This window comes from Lactuca virosa, chromosome 3 (assembly GCF_052849685.1).
Source record: "Lactuca virosa cultivar CGN04683 chromosome 3, Lactuca_virosa_CGN04683_v6, whole genome shotgun sequence".
In the NCBI taxonomy this organism is placed as follows: Eukaryota; Viridiplantae; Streptophyta; class Magnoliopsida; order Asterales; family Asteraceae; genus Lactuca; species Lactuca virosa.
In genome coordinates this window covers 171,360,171-171,380,458 of record NC_136428.1, presented here as the reverse complement: position 1 = coordinate 171,380,458, position 20,288 = coordinate 171,360,171, and the positions used below count along the sequence as shown (strand labels likewise).

Genomic DNA, 20,288 nt, shown 5'->3' with positions numbered 1-20,288 from the left:
GAAAGGGGACACGGTTGAGGTGGTGGTATTGGTGTTTAGGTTGAATTGGGTTTTGGGTTTGGAGATGCCTGCTCGCAGGTGAGTTTTCATAGGGTGGAGAGAGTGCATGGGAGGGGTGGCTGGTGGTTTCGGTGGGAATAGGTAATAAGGAAGGAGGCAGGAGCGGGGGTGGGTGTGGGAGTGTGAGGAGAGGTTGTTTGGATGGGTTGTTCGGTAAGAGAGGGTGGTGGCGTACGATTAATGGGTGGAGGTGAGGTGGGGATTAGGGGTGGAAGAAGGAGGTGTTGGCAAAGAGGGGTGGTGGGGTGATCTTTCGGTGGTGGTGGGTTGAAAGAGGAGAGGAGTAGGATCAGGATCAATGAAGGATGGTGGGGTTGGGGTTGTTTGGGAATTGGCGAAAGGAAAAGATGTTTCGTCAAAGGTGACGTGGAGGGAAAGGATGAATTTTCCTGTTGATAGGTCAAGGCAACGGTAGTCATGATATTCGGGTGGATAGCCAAGAAAGACACAAGCTTTTGAGAGGGGAGCGAGCTTGTGTGGGTGAGTGGCGTTAAGGTTTGGATAACAAGTGCACCCAAATGTGCGAAGGTGGTTGTATGTATGATGTTTAAGATACGAACGAGTTGTAACACGAGGCGGTTGACAGAGACATGACACTCCACATCTTTAAGCTGGGATGCGAGATCTTTGAGGCGTTGACAATAGGCTTCAAGAGATGACATGGCACGAAGGGTGAGGTTGTTAAATTCGTGTTCTAGGGCAGCCGCGCGAGAGCCTTTGTTATTGAGAAATATGTTTTTGACCTTATTCCAGGCATCAAGAGTGGTGGTTTGGTCAAAAACCCGAACTAGGAGATCACCAGAAAGTGTTCCATAAATCCGTTGGAGAACAAATGCATCGATTTTTGACCAAGTTTCATAGGCTGACTCGGTGTTTGCTAGAGGAGCAGTACCATCGATGCGAGTGAGGACTTTGTATCCTCTGGCATGGAGCTTGAACACGCGTACCCACAACGACTAAGTGACTTTGATGCCATAAAGAACACGCACCTTGTTTTGAATATTCTTGACGGTGTAGACCGGGTGGATCGCTTTGCTAGGGTTGGCTTCCAGATTGTCTGTCATGGTGATTTAGTGAAGATGACAGATGGGGAAGATGACACAGCCTTGGCTGTGAATGAGAACGAGAGGAGAAAAAAATAGGTATTGAGCCTTGGCTCTGATACCATGTAAATCTTTGAGATTCAATGCCCCCTCTCATTAACCAAGAGCCAATATATACAGAGTTGTACAATAGTAAAAAAGGAAACAAATCATCTAAATATGGTACAGATTAGACTAAATAACAATACATATATAACAAAATAAAATCCGAAATATATATAAAATATATTCGGTTAATAATTTCCATCCTGGTTATGAATGATCTATAAAAACATGTTGAAAGAACTTTACATGTTATAAAAGTAGATGTCAAGATACCTATAGTGATCCGAATTGCCAACATTGTTTCCAAAATAAACCTTGCTGATCACCATCAAGTGACAATACCTAAGTCAATGCCATAGTCATTCAAAACCTCACTCTTTAGTACCTCTCTCAAATGAGCCATGTAACTATCACAAACGAAAACAAGATTGGTAGGAAAAATATCAAAAACATAATATTAGTGTTTTTCTTTTTGTTTTTTGTTTTTTTTGTTTTTTTTTTTTTTGGTGATATGTATATGAAGAACTTGTAAGAATGAATATTAGTGTTTTTGATCTATTTTTATGTTAACTTCCTCATTTGTATATTACAAAATTTTGTAATCGAGAATTTCATTGATCACCGCGAGCGTAGAGCATAATAAGTAGTTCATATATTAAGATAACCACCAAAGAAGTATTTTGAAACATAGTTCACACAAACTCATTCCCTAATTTTCGTAGGATTAGTTGTCAACTTGTCATTTCTTAAAAACCATAAAATATATGGTTATCTTGAAATATGACTCCTTTGTGGTCATTTCTCTCAATAACTTTTAAAAGTAAATAAATTAACATCCTTCAACATAATTATGATTATCTTGAACCATGAGGAAATGATCTTTTTAATAAGATTTTTAGATAGATAAGAATAAATATAAATATAGATATACATATAGCTGTTATAATCTATTTCAATATTGTTATCTTTAGATATGGTTGTTACACCTTTTTAAAACGACCAAAATATATTAAAAACGGACGAACAGAAAGATGGGAAATGATAGAAGTAACTTCGACGTAATACAAGTGAAAGAAACAACAACCAAATAGACAACTCCATGACATGTGATGATCCAAGCCACTAATCTAACCTGTTGAATCTATATACACTACTCTAATCATATGTGTGAAATCTAACCATACAATTGAGCCACTATAGATAGCACTAAGTATATATGCCCCCCTAAGTGATAGAGACTTGATCCATGTATCTATTCAAGGTCTGAACACTCCACAACCCATGAACTCCTTTTCTTATGCTTAGATACAACTCATGAACTCTCCAATCAGATCACAAGTCCAAGGAATCCACTTAAGTGAATCCCCTATAATTATACGAAACACTTAGCTTGTATCTCATTAATTAGCTACTCATCGACGAATGCGATAGCTAGGGGCTTATTGGAGAATAGTTTTTGTTTCTACAATCCATACAACCCACAAGAATACCCCCACCACAGCTAACATAGCCTTTACCTTTATTTATTTTGTTAGCAGTCATGACATAATTATTGTGTAATATCTAACCAATTGTGTCATTTCAATTCAATTATACCAATGGCACATGCTTGAATTAATGATGCCAAACTCATAATTTGAGGTAGGTATATCATCTACATTTACAGTCTAATCATACATATACAATGAATCTAAAGACTAATGTTTATGTCAACTATGATACATTTTTTAACGATGTTTGCCTTTTCTAGGATAATTGTCATATGAAGTATACATATATGTATAAGACTAAACCGCAATTATTTCATATTCTTATAGAGAATCATAACACATCGTGCTTGCTCAAACATGGTCTTTGTTTATTTTAAATTGTGTAAAACTTTTTCAACGTTCTTTTTCCATCATTATTGTGAGTGCTGAACCCAGTTTTCTAATGTATATTCACTACTATTTAAAATATTTACCTCACTATTTAATAATACACGAAGTTGCAAAATTGTTTTTCAATGTATTCACCAAAGCTATAAGTCAGCCCCACGTCATGGTGTTAGCTATTCAACGAGATTCACATGGGCCTCAATTGTCATGGGTTAAATGTTTTCCTAACCAGCCAATCATACATATTATCTTACCATTTAAATTATTCTATAAATGCTAAACCTATAAACTCAAAGAATATATTTTAATATGCCCATATATGATCTTACCATTTGAATCAATCTATAGATGCTAAATGTATAACTCATAGCATATATGCCCATTATAATCTTATCATTTGAATATATCACTGTTGTAAAAATCTCTACTAGATCCCGATTAATCCCTAGACGCTACCCGACCGATTAGAGAGCGCCTAGTGATTAATCCCCGCCTATAAAATGAGTGAAATGATAGAAAACGATAAACTTTCAATACTTTGAAGAAGTTCTATCTCAATAGAAACAATTTGGCGAATAATTAGTATTGTACTAATCATATTAACCTATTTTATTATAATGTCACTGATATTTATAAACTTTGTTATGATAATAGTCATATTTAATTTTTGAAAATTCATCGAATTAGCAATTAATGGTCTCCGATTAATCCCCCAATTAATCCCCGACTAGCCGATTAATCCTTTAACCTCAGTCCACCGACTAGCTAACGTCGAGCTATTTTTACAACCTTGGAATACATCTATAAATGCTAAATGTATAAAACATAGCATATATATGTTAATATGCCCATTTATATTCTTAACATTTGAATTAATCCACAAATGATAAATTTATAACACATAGTATATATGTTACTCCCCATTTATAATCTTACCTTTTGAATCAATCTATAGATGCTAAATGTATAACTCATAGCATTTATGTCCGTGATAATCTTACCATTTGAATATATCTATAAATGCTAAATGTATAAAACATACCATATATGTTCATATGCCCATTTATATTCTTAACATTTGAATTAATCCATAAATGATAAATGTATAACACATAGTATATATGTTACTCTGCCCATTTATAATTAGAGCTGGCAAAAACTGACCCAACCCACTAATCCAACCCGAATCCAACCCAAAATTAACAGGTTGGGTTGAGATTTTCAACTCATTTATGTTAAATGGGTCAACCCGTCTAACCCATTTAATTAAATAGGTTGGGTCGGGTAAAAACTATCAACCCGTTTTCAACCCACCAACCCATTTAACTTTAATTTATATTAAATTTAATAATTATTATAATATTATCATGTATTAATCTACGTATTAGTTTATAAATTACAATGTTCGTATTATTATTTATGTTTTAAAAAAATAGAATCTTAATTTCTACCTTTTTGCTTGGCGCCGGCAACACTAACCACTCTAAAAAATCTCTTAGAAATTACATATCTTTAATGTTATTTGAATAATTTCTTTGTATATGTGAATTGTGATTGTGCTTTTGTCATACATTGAAATTTTATTTAAGTCTATAACTAATTTAAGTGGTGTAATCTTTAGTTAATTTATTTATTCTTTTTATTTTAAATGGGTCAACCCAAATTTAACCAATTTATTTAATCGGTTGGTTTGAGAATTACATAAACGGGTCAACCCGGTGACAACCCATTTATCTGAAAGGTTGGGTTGGGTTGGAAATATCAACCCATTTAAATAAACAGGTTGGGTTGGGTTGAAATATTCAACCCAATTAATAAATGAGTTGAACCCGAACCCAACCCAGGTCGACCCATTGCCACCTCTATTTATAATCTTACCTTTTGAATCAATCTATAGATGCTAAATGTATAACTCATAGCATATATGCCCATTATAATCTTACCATTTGAATAGATCTATAAATGCTAAATGTATAAAACATAGCATATATGTTAAAATGCCCATTTATATTCTTAACATTTGAATTAATCCATAAATGATAAATGTATAACACATAGTATATATGTTACTCTGCCCATTTATAATCTTACCATTTGAATTAATCTATAGATGCTAAATGTATAACTCATAGCATACATGCCACATTATAATCTTACAATTTAAATAAATCTATAAATGCTAAATGTATAAAACATAGCATATATGTTAATATGCCCATTTATATTCTTAACATTTGAATTAATCCATAAATGGTAAATGTATAACACATAGTATATATGTTACTCCGCCCATTTATAATCTTAACATTTGAATTATTCTATAAATGATAAATGTATAACTCAGCATATATGCTCATATGCCCATTAATGCATAAATTATCTGTCAAATAAAAATATTGCCATTTCAATAGGATTTAACAAATAAAGAATATATTTTACTTTCTAGGTAATAGGTGGTATTAAATGATTAAAGTGAGAAGACACACACAAAAAAAAAAAAAAAAAAAAAAGATGCTAATTGGTTTGAGAAAACCAACATTAAGTTTTGTTTTTTGTTCCAACACAACACAACCCCTCCAAAAAGTAAAAGTCGAAATTTCCTCATAAAAAATCTTCCGAAAAAGTTGAAATTTCCTTTTCCATCAGATGGAACATTGCCAGCATCATGTACTTGTATAAAGGTGGACTCTCAAGTCATTTATTTCCCTTGCCATCCACTATCGATCACACACTCAAAACACACTCACTGTGTGTTCCAACTTCCAAGATCTTGAAGAACCCAAACCGAAAAACAAAAAATGTCCGACTTTGAGTTCTTCCTCTATGTATCTCTTCTAATTTCGACTCTATTTCTCATCTTGAATCTTGCCAAAAAGAGAAAACACACCACTTCTTCACCTCTCATCAACCTTCCACCAGGGAACATGGGTTGGCCGTTCATCGGAGAAACCATGGGTTACCTCAAACCCTACTCCGCCACCACCATCGGAGCATTCATGGAACAACACATATCAAGGTATACATATTACTATAAGTTTCAAGAAGAATCTTAATTTACATATCTCATCCATTTCTCACTTCTCCATCTTAAAGAATTTTCGCAATGATCTATGTTAATTTGTAGGTTTGGAAAGATATACAAATCAAACTTGTTTGGAGAGCCAACGATAGTTTCAGTGGATCCAGGTTTGAATAGGTACATATTACAAAACGAAGGGAGATTATTCGAATGTAGTTATCCAAGAAGCATAGGTGGAATTCTTGGAAAATGGTCGATGTTGGTTTTGGTTGGTGACATGCATCGAGACATGAGGCTTATCTCACTTAACTTCTTGACCAATGCAAGGCTCAAAACTCAACTCGTGAGAGAAGTCGAAAAGAACACTTTGTGGGTGTTAGATTCTTGGCAAGAAAATACATCCTTTTGTGCCCAAGATGAAGCCAAGAAGGTACTTAAACTTACTTTTTAATTCCCAAAACTATACATATACACATATGATCATATCAAATTCTCCTTTGTTTTCATGCAGTTTACATTCAATTTAATGGCGAAACATATCATGAGTTTAGAACCCGGAAAACCAGAGACTGAACAACTCAAGAAAGAGTATGTAACTTTCATGAAAGGTGTGGTGTCAGCTCCTTTAAACTTCCCTGGAACTGCATATAGAAAAGCTTTAAAGGTAATATATATATATATATATATATATATATATATATATATATATATATATATATATATATATATATATATATATATATCAACAAACTAATATATAAGTATAACCCTATTTTCCTTTTCTTTGTTTCTCTAGTTTCATACACGTTTTGATATATCAATAAGGCTAATGATCATCATTTGGTTTTGTCTTTTGATAATTGATATCAATAGTCAAGAGCAACGATTCTTAAATTCATTGAAATGAGAATGGAGGAGAGGATTCAGAAGCTACACGAAGGAAATGACATACAGGGACTAGAAGATGATTTACTTGGATGGGTATTGAAGAATTCTAACCTTTCAAAAGAGCAAATACTTGATTTGGTATTGAGTTTACTCTTTGCTGGGCATGAAACGTCGTCGGTTTCAATAGCGTTAGCCATTTACTTCTTGGAAACTTGTCCAAAAGCCGTTCATCAACTTAGAGTAAGAACCATATGTCAATCAATCATGTCACATTCATTCTTTTGCAATATATTATATGCACATTTTGCACATTAAATGCCTGAGATACATATATTAAATGACAAAAAAAATATAAAGAAACAGAGAAATTCATATTGTCTATAAACTTTAGGAAGAACATGAAGAAATCGCCAAGATGAAGAAGCAATCGGGTGAGAAGGATTTGAGTTGGGAAGACTACAAAAAGATGGAGTTTACGCAATGTGTAAGCTTTTTCTTTTTTCTTTATATATACATATGATCAAATTAAATCAAATAATATATTAATGTGGAACTAAATTATGATAAAAAATGTGTGAATGAAGGTGATTAATGAGACGCTAAGATTCGGGAATGTGGTGAGATTCCTTCATAGAAAGGCTATTAAAGATGTGCGGTATAAAGGTAAATATATGAAAAAAATTCTTTATTTATTTTCTTTTAACCCCCTATTCTTATGTTTAATGACAATAGAACCCCTTTACTTTAGTAATTTAGTTTTTAATTTTGACTTTTCCAAAAGGTTATGACATTCCATGTGGGTGGAAAGTGCTTCCAGTGATCGCAGCCGTGCATTTGGATCCTACAAATTTTGACCAACCTCACCTTTTTGATCCATGGCGATGGCAGGTTCGTACTAAATTTTTTGTTAATAATATTATATTCACAATTATTGATATAATTATTTAAATGATCAAGATTTTCTTAAAATTATAGAATGATATATTAAATTTTATTTGTCGGCATAACTTGAAAACAAAAAAAGAAAAATTGGCGTCGTATTCATAATTTTGGCAATTAGACACGTAAGACAATCTTTGTCTTTGACAAATATAAACATGAAATCATTGTATTTTAATATATTTTATTACATATTTTAAAATAATATTTATTAATTAAGTATCTATGCTTGATAATGAATTAATAACATCACTTCAATTATTCTCGTTTTATTTATTTAAAAAAATAGCATAATTATAGACGATTTTTTTTCCTATTTAATATTAATTGGAAAACATATTTTTTCTCATTCTTTTGACAAATATTTTTAAAAAAATATATTATAGTCTATCATATATCAACGTTACTATATGACAAACAAGTAAGCACCCATCATAATATTCTCCAAGGAAATAGTTTTGCAATAAACCAAGTATATGAGTAATTTGTTTTTTATTTATAAATTATTATTATCATTATATAAATTATATAAAATGTGGGTATAAGGAAAGAAAAGAGCACTTGAAGAAAGGAGCCGAAAGGAAACTGCCGTGGGCCCAAGAAAAGTCAAGGTATGGACGTATAATGAATGGGGGCCCAAAATAAGCAGGCCTAGTATTGGTCGCACGTGTACGGCTCATGGGGCCCATTAAGGAATGTTGATGATGATGGGTCCACGCCACCCCGTGCGTGTGGGGGTGGAGGAGTGAATAGTTATGATTATTAAAAAAAGGGGTCTTTTCTTCCATTGGGATGTGTGTGGTTGCACGTGCACTCATTCTCCTCCAATCACCATACTCAATATCCTCTCATTCTTATCAATATAATAATAATAATTCAAACATTAATATATATAAGTTTGAATATACAATAAAAAAGAAAACTCTAAACTATAGTAGTGACAATAGTTCAAACTTCAAACTCATGAATCATGATAGTAGATTATATTAATCAAACACTCTAAATGATTGATTGATTGAACCGGTTGGTAGTTGTTAAAGAGACAAATTAGCCAAACAAATGGTCAATTTTATGTATTGATAATCATTGTTAATTGTATTTGATTGTAGTTTAACAAGATATATTGTTTTCTTTCTTATTTTTCTAGAGTGCTAAAGTTGCATCTTCAAGCGGGGGTGTAACATTGACATCGTCCAATAACTTCATGCCGTTTGGGGGAGGACCCCGGTTATGCACGGGATCAGAGTTAGCCAAATTAGAGATGGCGATATTTATCCATCACTTGGTGCTAAGATATAACTGGGAATTGACTGATACAGATCAAGCTTTTGCTTATCCATATCTCGATTTTCCAAAGGGTTTACCAATCAGAATTCATCGTTTGAAATAGTACTATTGAAAAGAGAATAGAGCAACGTCGACAAGATCCATAATCATCAATGATGGATAAGGAAAGACTTCGTCAAATCTTATGTTTGGTGGGAGAGAATCAAGAAATGAATGGCTCAAAAAGGTCCATGTTGATCTTGAAGGTGAAAGTTGCTTGGAGCTTTCGAAGGGGCCAGTTCTCAATACATGAATTTAGAGGATTTTAAATTAAGTTATAATATTTTAAAAAAGTATAGTTCAAATTATGTAGGTATTTTGGTCATATATTATATTAAGTGTATTTTAACATTTAATATTTATATGAAATTTTGCATGCAAGTATCAACATCAATTGCATAATTTTCTCAACTTTGTTTTTCGTTATATTTCAGTTTAGATGTCAAAAAATTATAATAATGAGATGCTCGTATTAAAAGAAAACTATGTCTTTAGAGTTTAGAGTAGGGATGTGCATTGGAACCGGGTACCCGCTTTTGGAACCGAAACCACCTCGGAACTGCCGGTTCTGGAACTGAAACTGCCTTAAGCGGTTCCGGTTCCGGCTTCTAAAGTTATGGAACTGCCTTAAGCGGTTCTGGTTCCGGTTCTCATTTTTTCGGAACCGCTACCCACTGGGTACCCGCCGAAACCGGTTTATATATATATACACACACACACACACACACATTAGTATTTCATATAAATATGTGTGTTACTTGCAACGGTTTAGAATATATTGGTCCGATTTTGTCCCTCTTTGGTCCGAATTGATTCAATTTGGATTGAACTAAGCTGCGGTTTTATCGACAAAAGTTAACAAAATTAATGTAACCGGGTTACCCGCTCCCGGAACCGGAACTGTCGGTTCCGGGACTGGTTCCAAAAATTTAAGGACCGCCTTGAGCGGTTCCGGTTTTGGTTCTAACTTTTTAGGAACCGTCGGTTCCGGTTCTCGCCAAATGAGGCGGGTACCCGCCTATGCTCATCCCTAGTTTAGAGGGTTATCGTACACCATTTTCTTCCCGTCCATATTTAAGAGGCATTTCAATCAACTAAACAAGTGTCCCTTAGTCTCTTAATGGAAGAGACAAAATTTAATATATCTAAAGACACTTTCTCGCATGTCTCTTAAGTTGAGAATAACACAAAACTAGTGAAAACGACTATGAATATGACAATGGGATCATTTATAAGAGATATACAACGGTCAACTTATTCGCAAAAAATTAACTCAAGAATAAGTGTTAAACGGTAAAAGGTAATGTTTGAATGACATGACAAAACCTTCCAAAAAAAAAATTCAACGGCAAACCTTCCGAAATATGATTGATTATCATTACAAGAAAAAAATTACTAAAGGGCACTTGTATTTATAATGTTTGTGAAAAAAAAGTCGCTATTGCAATTATGGTGCTTTAAAGTAAGTTATATGGTCATCTAATATGTGGAGAATCATATATGACACCCGTCTTAACAACTTTAAAAGGCTTTGAAACACCATGCCATGTTATGTTAAGATGCGTTGAGGAGGAGCTCAACGCCTTGTGTTGTGGACATGAGAGAAAGATTACAAATAAAAAAAATATATATTATTTTTTAACCAATAAAAACATGGTATGGTGTTGTGTGTGGTGATCATTTCTTAACAAAAATGAAATGGTGTGGAAAATGATATGGCATGTAATGTGGTAAAAAATAATGTAAAGGGTGTGATCCATACCCACCACCTTTAGTGAAATGGTTGCATTCAAAAATTGACTACCATAGAAAAATACAAAAATCAACGACAACCAACATATGATCATATTTTGTTATTTTGTTAAATTTCAAGGTATTCTAGGCCATTCGACACACGACTTTAGCCCAATTGAAAAGTTTTAGTATTTATTTTCATTTATGTATGAGTTTACTTTAATTTTTGTTTTGTAACTTAATCAAAGATTACACTAATCAGTTCAGATAAATAAGAATGAATGTTGGTGATTTTAGGTTTATCAATTCATTTAGTATAGTCGGGATTAACTTGAGACATGTTAAGTTCAGCTTTAGCTACAACCCAAGATCAGAAGTACAAAGTATACATTCGGATATGCTAAAGTGAAATCGGGAGCACGGAGGGTCCGAGGGTAGCGCTCCTGACGGGGTTTAAAGGGGCATCACCTTGGCAGGGTCCAATGGGTAGCATCCTCGCAGGATCATAGGAGAAAGCCATTGCGGGGTACAGGGCAATGCCCTGACCCGAAACCATATTCATATACAATATGATTTACATGGCAATTGATTTCCATCTGATAGTACTCACAACTGTTCGAAACTATTATGATTTTTTCCTTAAAAAATAAGCGAATACAACTTCAACCTTCGTTTATTTTATATATATATATATATATATATATATATATATATATATATATAGGTTATAATGTGGATGGACAACTATTGTACGGATGTGTGGACAGTGCTATTCTATGAGAATTACTAACAAAATAGGTTGTTTAGTAATGTGAGTACGTTCAACCTCACACAAGTATCGTCATTTTCATGCATTCTCCCTTCTAATTCGTTTTGTTCTTACGCATCGTTTTTCACCCATTTTCATTCTTACAGAATGCGAATCAATAAACATTCTGACAGCATTCTGACAGAATGAGAATAATAATAAAAAGTCTATAATAACCTTATAGACGATTTAATTAGTGAGAATGAGAATGTGTGATAATCACAATAGTTTTATAAGATTGAACGTATTCATATTATCAAACAACATATTTTCTTTGTCATTCTCACAGAATAGCAATGTCCACACGTCCGCACAATAGATGTCAATCCACATTTGAACCTAGCTCTCTCTCTCTCTCTATATATATATATATATATATATATATATATATATATATATATATATATATTACGGATGCTCGGTTAAGCATCAAACAAAGCAATGTGTTTCTGTGTTTGAATCTCTGATCTGGTATGGAATTAAGAATTCTTGTTTTTGGATTATCCCAAATATGGTTTCGTGATACCTCATGCATTAGTGTTGAAATTATTGATTTTGGAAAGTAGTTCATACATGATAGTAGAATTATACAAGTATTAACTGATATACTAACCTAAAATATGTGATTGTCTCTCAAGGAATCTCAATGGCTGCAAAATCTATGAGGGACATGAGTTCCAAATTCGAAAAACTTGAAACCTTTGAAGGAAATGACTTTCTCCATTAGCAAAAAAATATACATTTCTTTTTTATCACTCTAAAATTTATTTATGTTCGAAGTACCCATGTACAATAATTTATTGAAGATGAAAATATGGAAACCACAAGTTGTAGGAGCAAACGGGAAAATGACGTCTACATCTGTTGTGGCACATCTTGAATGACATGATTGACTCCCTCTTTGATTTTTATCAAAATTTTAAATCTACAAAGGATCGGTGAGAACAATTAGAATCATAGTATATGGCTAAGGAAGTTCCTCTCAAGAAGTTCCTTGTAAGTAATTTTAACAACTACAAAATGGAGGATTACGGTACAATGAAATCATATGTATACTTGGAAAATTTGAACAACACAAAATGTAGATGGATGAATCCATTTCTATATCAAGTGTTATAAACAAATTACCCCCTCATGGAAGGACCTCAAACAGAACTTAAAAGACAAAAAGGAAGAGTTGCCCCTTGTATTTAATAAGATCCTAAAACATTTGAAGATGTAATGAAATCTCAAGATGTTGGTTTCTAGAAAGAATCCATTAATGATGATTGGAATCCATCATATGAAAATATATGTAGGTATTGTGTGATATTCTTCACGTTGCAAACCATTAGGTTGCAAATGGATTTTCAAGGAAAATATGAAATTCGATGGATCAATTGACAAATTTAAGGCTCGATTGTTCATTCAAGGTTTTAGACAAAAAATAGGTATTGACTACTTTTATACTTATGCACTAGTTGCTTGTATTCCTATTATAAGATTACTAATTTCATTGGTTGCAATTTACAATCTAGTTATTCAGCAAATGAATGTTTAAACAAAAATAGTGAGTAGAGAAATAGGTATATATGAAAAAACAAAGGGTTGCATTATGTGTGGAAATGACCATAAGTATGCACAAGTTGGATAAGTCATTATATGTGTTAAAACAAACACCTAACCAGTGTAATTAAAAGTTTTATTATGTTGTGATGTGTTTTAAATTCACTAAAAGCTTTAAATTTATAATCCTATCTAATTTTATCAGCTAAAATAGAATTACGAAGTGTACCTAGTCACGTAGTAGTATAGTAAAGCAAGTAAGGAGTCGAACACAGGGAACGGAAATTTTAAACAGAAAATAAATGCTATTTATTAAACAAAAAGAAATTACTATAGGTGGGGGGGGGGGGGGAGGTTACTGATTTGACAAGACGAGTAACTTAAATCACGAAAATAGCAATCAAGTAGCTACTAGAACTTAAAACATAAGCAAGCAAATAGAAAAATGATTTTGATTCATGATTTAAGAGTACTTTCGTTTAGTTTTGAATCCTTTTTTTTTTCTTATGGTTGATTTCTAATTGATTAAATATGTTGGTTACCAAATTATTAATTTGCTAGTTATCATGTTCTGATTCCTAGTAATTACCAATTTATGAGCTAGTATGCAATGGTCTAGCACAAGTTGGACACTAAATTGATTTTAAGGATAATTGGACAAGCAATACAAGCACATATTATGAATCAATAATGATTTATAACACAATCAAAGTTACTAACTTTTACCACCTAACTCTAGGATTTGTTCAATCAATAGATCTAGCAATTAAATGTTCATAAACAACTAGATATTAAGTTTATGCAATAAGAGTGATCATCTAACTACACAAAACTTGCAGGAAAAGCAATAAAGATTAGAACTTTAACATGTTAGGATTATAGGTCTATCAAACACATGTTAAACCAACATAAATAAATCCATAAATAACAAAATCAAGTCATAGTATTAGGGTTTGTCATCACCAAATGAAATTAAAGGGTTATTAGCCCATAATTATAGTAGAAACACAAGTAAAAACGAAGTTAACTAGATTATACATAATGTAACTAGAAAATCAAATGAATCTATTGTGTTCTTTGCGTAAATCTCTTCAAAACTTGTTCTCCAATTGTTCTCTAGCCTTCCACGGGTTTCTCAGAAGTTCTTGATCGTTCTTAGTCTTTGGAAGGCGCAGCCTCTGTCGCATGTCCCAAATTTTGACCTATGAATTTATATAAATAGTTTCCTAAAATTAGGCGGCATGTTGTGGAGAGCAGGCATCCACGCCATGGAGACAGTTTTACGCCGTAAGCGTTAAGCCCCTTCGCAGATTCATCAAGAAGGGTTTATTCTCCACGTCGTGGAACAATAAATGCCACGACATGGTATCTTCAGTTTGCATGTTTTCTCCTCTTTTATTCCTCTTAATTTATACGTCAACCCTCCAAATTTCTAAGTTTTTCCAATTTGGTCATTTTCCATTGTGAATGTCCCTTTTGGCTATAAAATATATTTTACACTTTATAAGTATAACATATCGTAATAATTAAACAAAATGAAGCTAAATGTACTTAAATATTGTACTAAATATATGAATACATATAACAATATCAAAATACCCCACACTTGCATTTTGATTGTCCCCAAGCAAAACTCATTATTTTTAATACATCACATTAAAACTTTGCTCAACAATATCAAACAAAACAATCCAACTTGAATTCACCAATTACATTTCACTTCAATGCATATATTTGTGTCTAAATTAATCCTAAGCATTTACCAAGCCCTAAATACTCACAAACCCCATAAACGCTCCCTACTTATTTTGAACTACATTCATTTTTGCATTCCTACCACCTATGCATTTTTATTACCCCCATTCGTTTCAAAAGTTATTGCCAAATTCCAAGTGACTCAACTTTTTATCTCTCTCACACACACACACACACACACACACACACACACATATATATATATATATATATATATATATATATATATATATATAACTTTATTGCATCACTTTATATTTGTGGAACTTTTTCTCTTTTTCACTTTTTTTTTTCTTTTTCAATATTTCAATTTCAACTTTCACATATACACAAACAAACAATACTAACTTTATTTTTATTAATACTACATTTCATGACTTTTTAAGAAATTCATTAGAGTATTTGGAATCTCTTAGACCACTAATGGAGTCCATGACCTTCGATGAAACCCATGTAACAATCCCTTTTCCATCCATCCAAGCTTTTATAATTAAGTAGATATATATATAAATATCCGTGGGGGGGAATACTCACCGAGTCTCAAAGACCACATATTAGCTCCACTCCTAAATTGTTACTTATTTTTTTTATACATAACTAGACTTGAAGCAGAAATTAAAACAAATAATCCTTGGAACTTGAGTCATTTTATTTTAACAGAAATGACCCAGGAGATAAATTGTCACATGTAAGCTTTTTATTGGGTCTAGATATTTTACAATGCAAAACATATTATGTCCCACAAACTACACAAGTTCGCATTTTTGTTTTATGATTTCACTAGGTCTGGGAAGCCACAAATATATTAAAACATATTGGTTTAACTAAATCTTAGAGTTCTTATCAAATCATATCATAAAACCTTAGAAAACTAGTTCTAACGCATTAATATCAAAAAATTTAAAAATTATGTACTAGATTTTTTAAGTTAGACCATTTTTCAAGACTATAATATATAAAAAAATTTAATTATAGCATTTTTTATTTTTAAGTATGCTTGTAATCCTATTTCGATTCTCCACCCCACACTTAAATTATACAATTCCCTCATTGTATATAAAAAAATTAAAGTATATAAAATAATAGAGGAAGAAAGGGAACGAACTCGCCTTGGGTAGTAGTCGTGAGATTGGATCGACCGATTGTCGTGAGAAAGCTTAGACATCTCGAATGTTGTTGGAAACTAGAGTTTTACTGCTTTTTATTGTGTCGTAAAAATGAATCAAGAACACCGACTTCTAAATTGTGGTGCACAAAATATTGCAAAAAGTTGCAATGAACAATGATCACGACGTGGAAAAGTGTTGACCATGTCATGGCGTCGATTCTTTTGTATCGCGATCAAATGTGTCTCCATGGCGTGGAAAAGGTAACACCACGTCGTGGCGATGAGAATTGACTTTTCCATAAGCGCGACTGGATGACACTCCACGACGTGGGAAAGTGTCGACCACGCCGTGGGACTGAGAATCCCAAAATTGCTATAACTCGAAAATGGTTCATGTTGTGTAACCACTCCTTTTTTTAAGTCTTCATTATCATCAACGAGGTTCTCATGATTCCATAGAATAAACTCTCACAAATCTCGATGCAGACCCCACACTTATTAAAAGTCGTGGCTCTCGATTATAATCTTTAACTCTCTTCACGACTTTTCAACTCATTTTCTGCTTTCGAAATTCTACGAAATAAAAAATCAAACAAATCCAAGAGTAATACAAGAAAACAAATACCATTAATGTATAAAATAAAAATAAACACACAACACAAATAAACAAAACTAAAAATAAAAAAGGATAAAAATCTCTTCAAACTACGTGTTGCCTCCCGAAAGCGCTTCTTTTGAAGGAGTCGTGAGCCAGACTCCTTCCCACTCTACGTTGTTGCGGTTGGGAGTGGGATCAACATGTTCATTTTCAGCTCCAGTTGTTTTCTCTTATATTCGACAACACATCTCTTGTATGCTTTTTTTCGAATTCCTACTTCTTTTTTTAGCCCCTTCCCCATGCTTGCGTTTGTTTCCATGTGTTCCTCCAGCTTTAGCTTTGTTTTGCTCTTACACGGGTTCCTTCATGTCCTCATCTCCTTTGTCAATTATGGGCTTCTTGCTCACATGTTCCATTGTTTCATCATCAAACTCTTCTTCTTTAATCGTCTTTTCTAATGCCATTCTAGGGGTAGTATACACGCAAACTTCAAAGATCGTAGGGATTGAAGCTCGAGGTTTTTTATGTTTCACCTCTTTTTTTGGATTTGGCTTCTCCCAAGTTCGTAATTCTTCTTCCGTTAGTTTCTCCAATTCCTCTAGCTTATGTTGGGTTTTGAGCATTCTAACACTCCTATGGTGTACATGCAACCCTATAAACTTTGGATCTATGTTTTCTCTATTATGCATGGAAATATTCTATATTCCAAGGTTTCATCCTAACTAGCATAATATGAAGTATATACAATACAAGAATCTAGTAGAATGACATACCTCTTTGTTGTAGCTTGATTCCATGGAGCTTAAGAGCCTAGTGCCCCAAGTGTGATACCTCAAATGGCTCACACAACACCACCAACAACTTGGAATAACTTGAGAGAAAAGTTCTTATGCTCAAAATCGGCTAGCCCTCTCAAATGAATCCATAGGGCCGATTTCTTGAGCTATGGGGTCTTTATATATTGTGGCTATTAGGGTTACACCACGTAACTCATGACTTTGCATATTCCTCATGATCCATGGGTTTTAACCTCCATGGAGTATCCATGGGTTACCCCATGGGTTTAGCCCAACATGAAGAACTATGGATCATAAGCCCACATATATAAGAATGAATGATTTACACAATCAATCCCCATATATTTAATTAGTCTCTTTAGATCACAAAATTAATTCCAAATTAATTCTTGATCAATACTAATTAAATAATATGATTTCATATTAATATATTAGAACTTATAATATATTAATAAATCATAAATATCCTTTTCTCACAAAAGTCTATCCAAATTGTTCTGATGCCATGCAACCCAAATGGACCATGCCAAATCGGGTCAAGTACATACCAATTATAGTTATGGACTTAGACACTAATCCAACAGTCTCCCACTTGCATAAGTCTAATAACTATTATTGCAAGTATGACTCTACAACCTGAGTAGCAATCGTAGCTCTTAAAAGCCGCTGTAGAACTCTGAACAAATCAATGACGCATCCATTAGAAAGGGATCATATATTCCTCCATTCTAGATATCATATGGACTGAGACATGGATTATAATAATTCTCTCTGTCCATCTGTTGTTTCCCGATTTCCGATTTATGACGATCGACTAATTGAACAAATCAAATCAGTCCAGGCCCGGCCGAGCACTTATGTTTGTCATCACTAAATCATCGAGGGGCCCACATATATCGCTTTTATCCCTCCAAGGGTAAAAGGAATGGATAAACTTCGACCCAAATTTTTGCTTGTACTTACTCATCAAATTACACACAACGATATGTTTTATAACATCCAAGTTACTGGTGCGTTTACATATGTCAATGTGCAACCGACTCGCAACTACAACTCACACGTCTCCGTTTGAAGAATATAAGATATTATCGTCTCATGATCACTCGTGATAAAATCAATGAAGTGATTCAAATGAGCGTGGGTTTAATCCAGTACTCGAATCTTATTCCAGGAGCACTCATGAATAGTGCAACTATGTCTAGGCCACCTAGACAAACTATAGACTCATTCATGACAGTCTTGCCTCAATACCTATTTCCAAAGTATGATCGACTGCGGACGGTTTGAATAACCTAGTTATTCGGGAAGTCAAAACATGCAAAGTGAAACACAAGAATAATACTAATCCTATATGGTCCCAATACTTGTGAGAGTAAATAAAACACCTTTTATTTAATCACCACAATGATTACTCATTATTCATTGTATAATGTTTCAGATAATCAACTTAATACTTGAACTGAAACAATAGTCATTCCATGCTCCAAGCATGCACACTATGTTTGTCCAAACGATAGTTATGCCATACTCCAAGTATGCAAACTATGTTTGTCTATGATCCTTAATTTGTGAAATAGATCAATTGAACATGATTCCAATGATGCTCATTTCACAATCCCAAATCCTTACTGCAAATGTAAGAATACAAGATTCTTTGCCATTTACTGAAATCTGTTAGATTCTAAACTTATATGCATTGATCCTCTTGTAATGACTATGCACAAAAGTCACAAAGACTTGGCAACAGACATTTACAAAGTATTCCAATGGAAAGCAATTCCATGGAAACGAAGTCTCATATTCAAAGTACATTCCTTTGAACATCCTTCTTGCATTAAGTTTCCTAATCTTACACAGATTTAAAGAATAACTTCCACTTATGGAAACATTTCCATATTCCATTTTGACTATCACTTCTGAACAAGAGTTGCCTCTTTTCAGAATATGTCAATAAGGTCCTTCCAAAATTAACACTATACTTCCAACTGTCCATGAACAACCAATCTTTGGTAAACCTCAGATTGTCCTCGACAATTGCTTAATCATTTTAGTCATATCCAGTTCTATTCCTTTGTCCCTCTTAATGCGCTAGGCATTTGGAAAATTTAGAACTGATGAATATTATAGCACATAAAATCGATCCTATATCCGAAGCATATGGGACACGATTCATGATGTTTCACATAAAGACATGATACTAGACCAGTCTTTTGCTATAATATTTTTCTATTTTCCATGTTCTCATAATTCGAATTATGAACACGGATGTCGTAATCATAATCGAATTTTAGAACGCAAATAATGTAATTATGACTAAATTTGATTAAAGACTCACAATCTAAGCTTTTAGAATTGGAATGAAGTATAATTTCCTCTCCCTTAATTATAGCAAAACAACTTTTCCCAATTGAAACTTTTGTTTTCTGTAATTAACATTGCTAACTTGCAGCACCAAACATAATAATCATGCTCCCACTAACATGATAATTATTAGCATAACACTTATGCTCCCACTAGCTTTGACATGTATCCAGAAATCAGCTGGACTTCTAGAGATCAATACTTTATTGACTTTCTTACCAAAGTTCAGATTTCTAATACGAGATGCTTTGATAAGATTTTATCAATATCATACACCTTTCCTTAGATAGCTCACATGTGTGTCTAAACAATTTTTAGAACTATG

General features: G+C 33.2%; 1 protein-coding gene across 1 annotated transcript; it reads left to right on the top strand.

The window, feature by feature from the left end:
- Positions 1 to 5,803: 5,803 nt before the first annotated feature.
- On the top strand, positions 5,804 to 9,633 carry DWF4 (Cytochrome P450 superfamily protein). Its single transcript, XM_079085852.1, has 8 exons — positions 5,804 to 6,101; positions 6,210 to 6,534; positions 6,616 to 6,768; positions 6,978 to 7,232; positions 7,384 to 7,476; positions 7,577 to 7,655; positions 7,774 to 7,880; positions 9,079 to 9,633. The coding sequence occupies exons 1-8, from the start codon at positions 5,884 to 5,886 to the stop codon at positions 9,319 to 9,321; spliced, it is 1,473 nt and encodes a 490-aa protein (XP_078941978.1). The 5' UTR covers positions 5,804 to 5,883; the 3' UTR covers positions 9,322 to 9,633.
- The last annotated feature ends 10,655 nt before the right edge of the window (positions 9,634 to 20,288 follow it).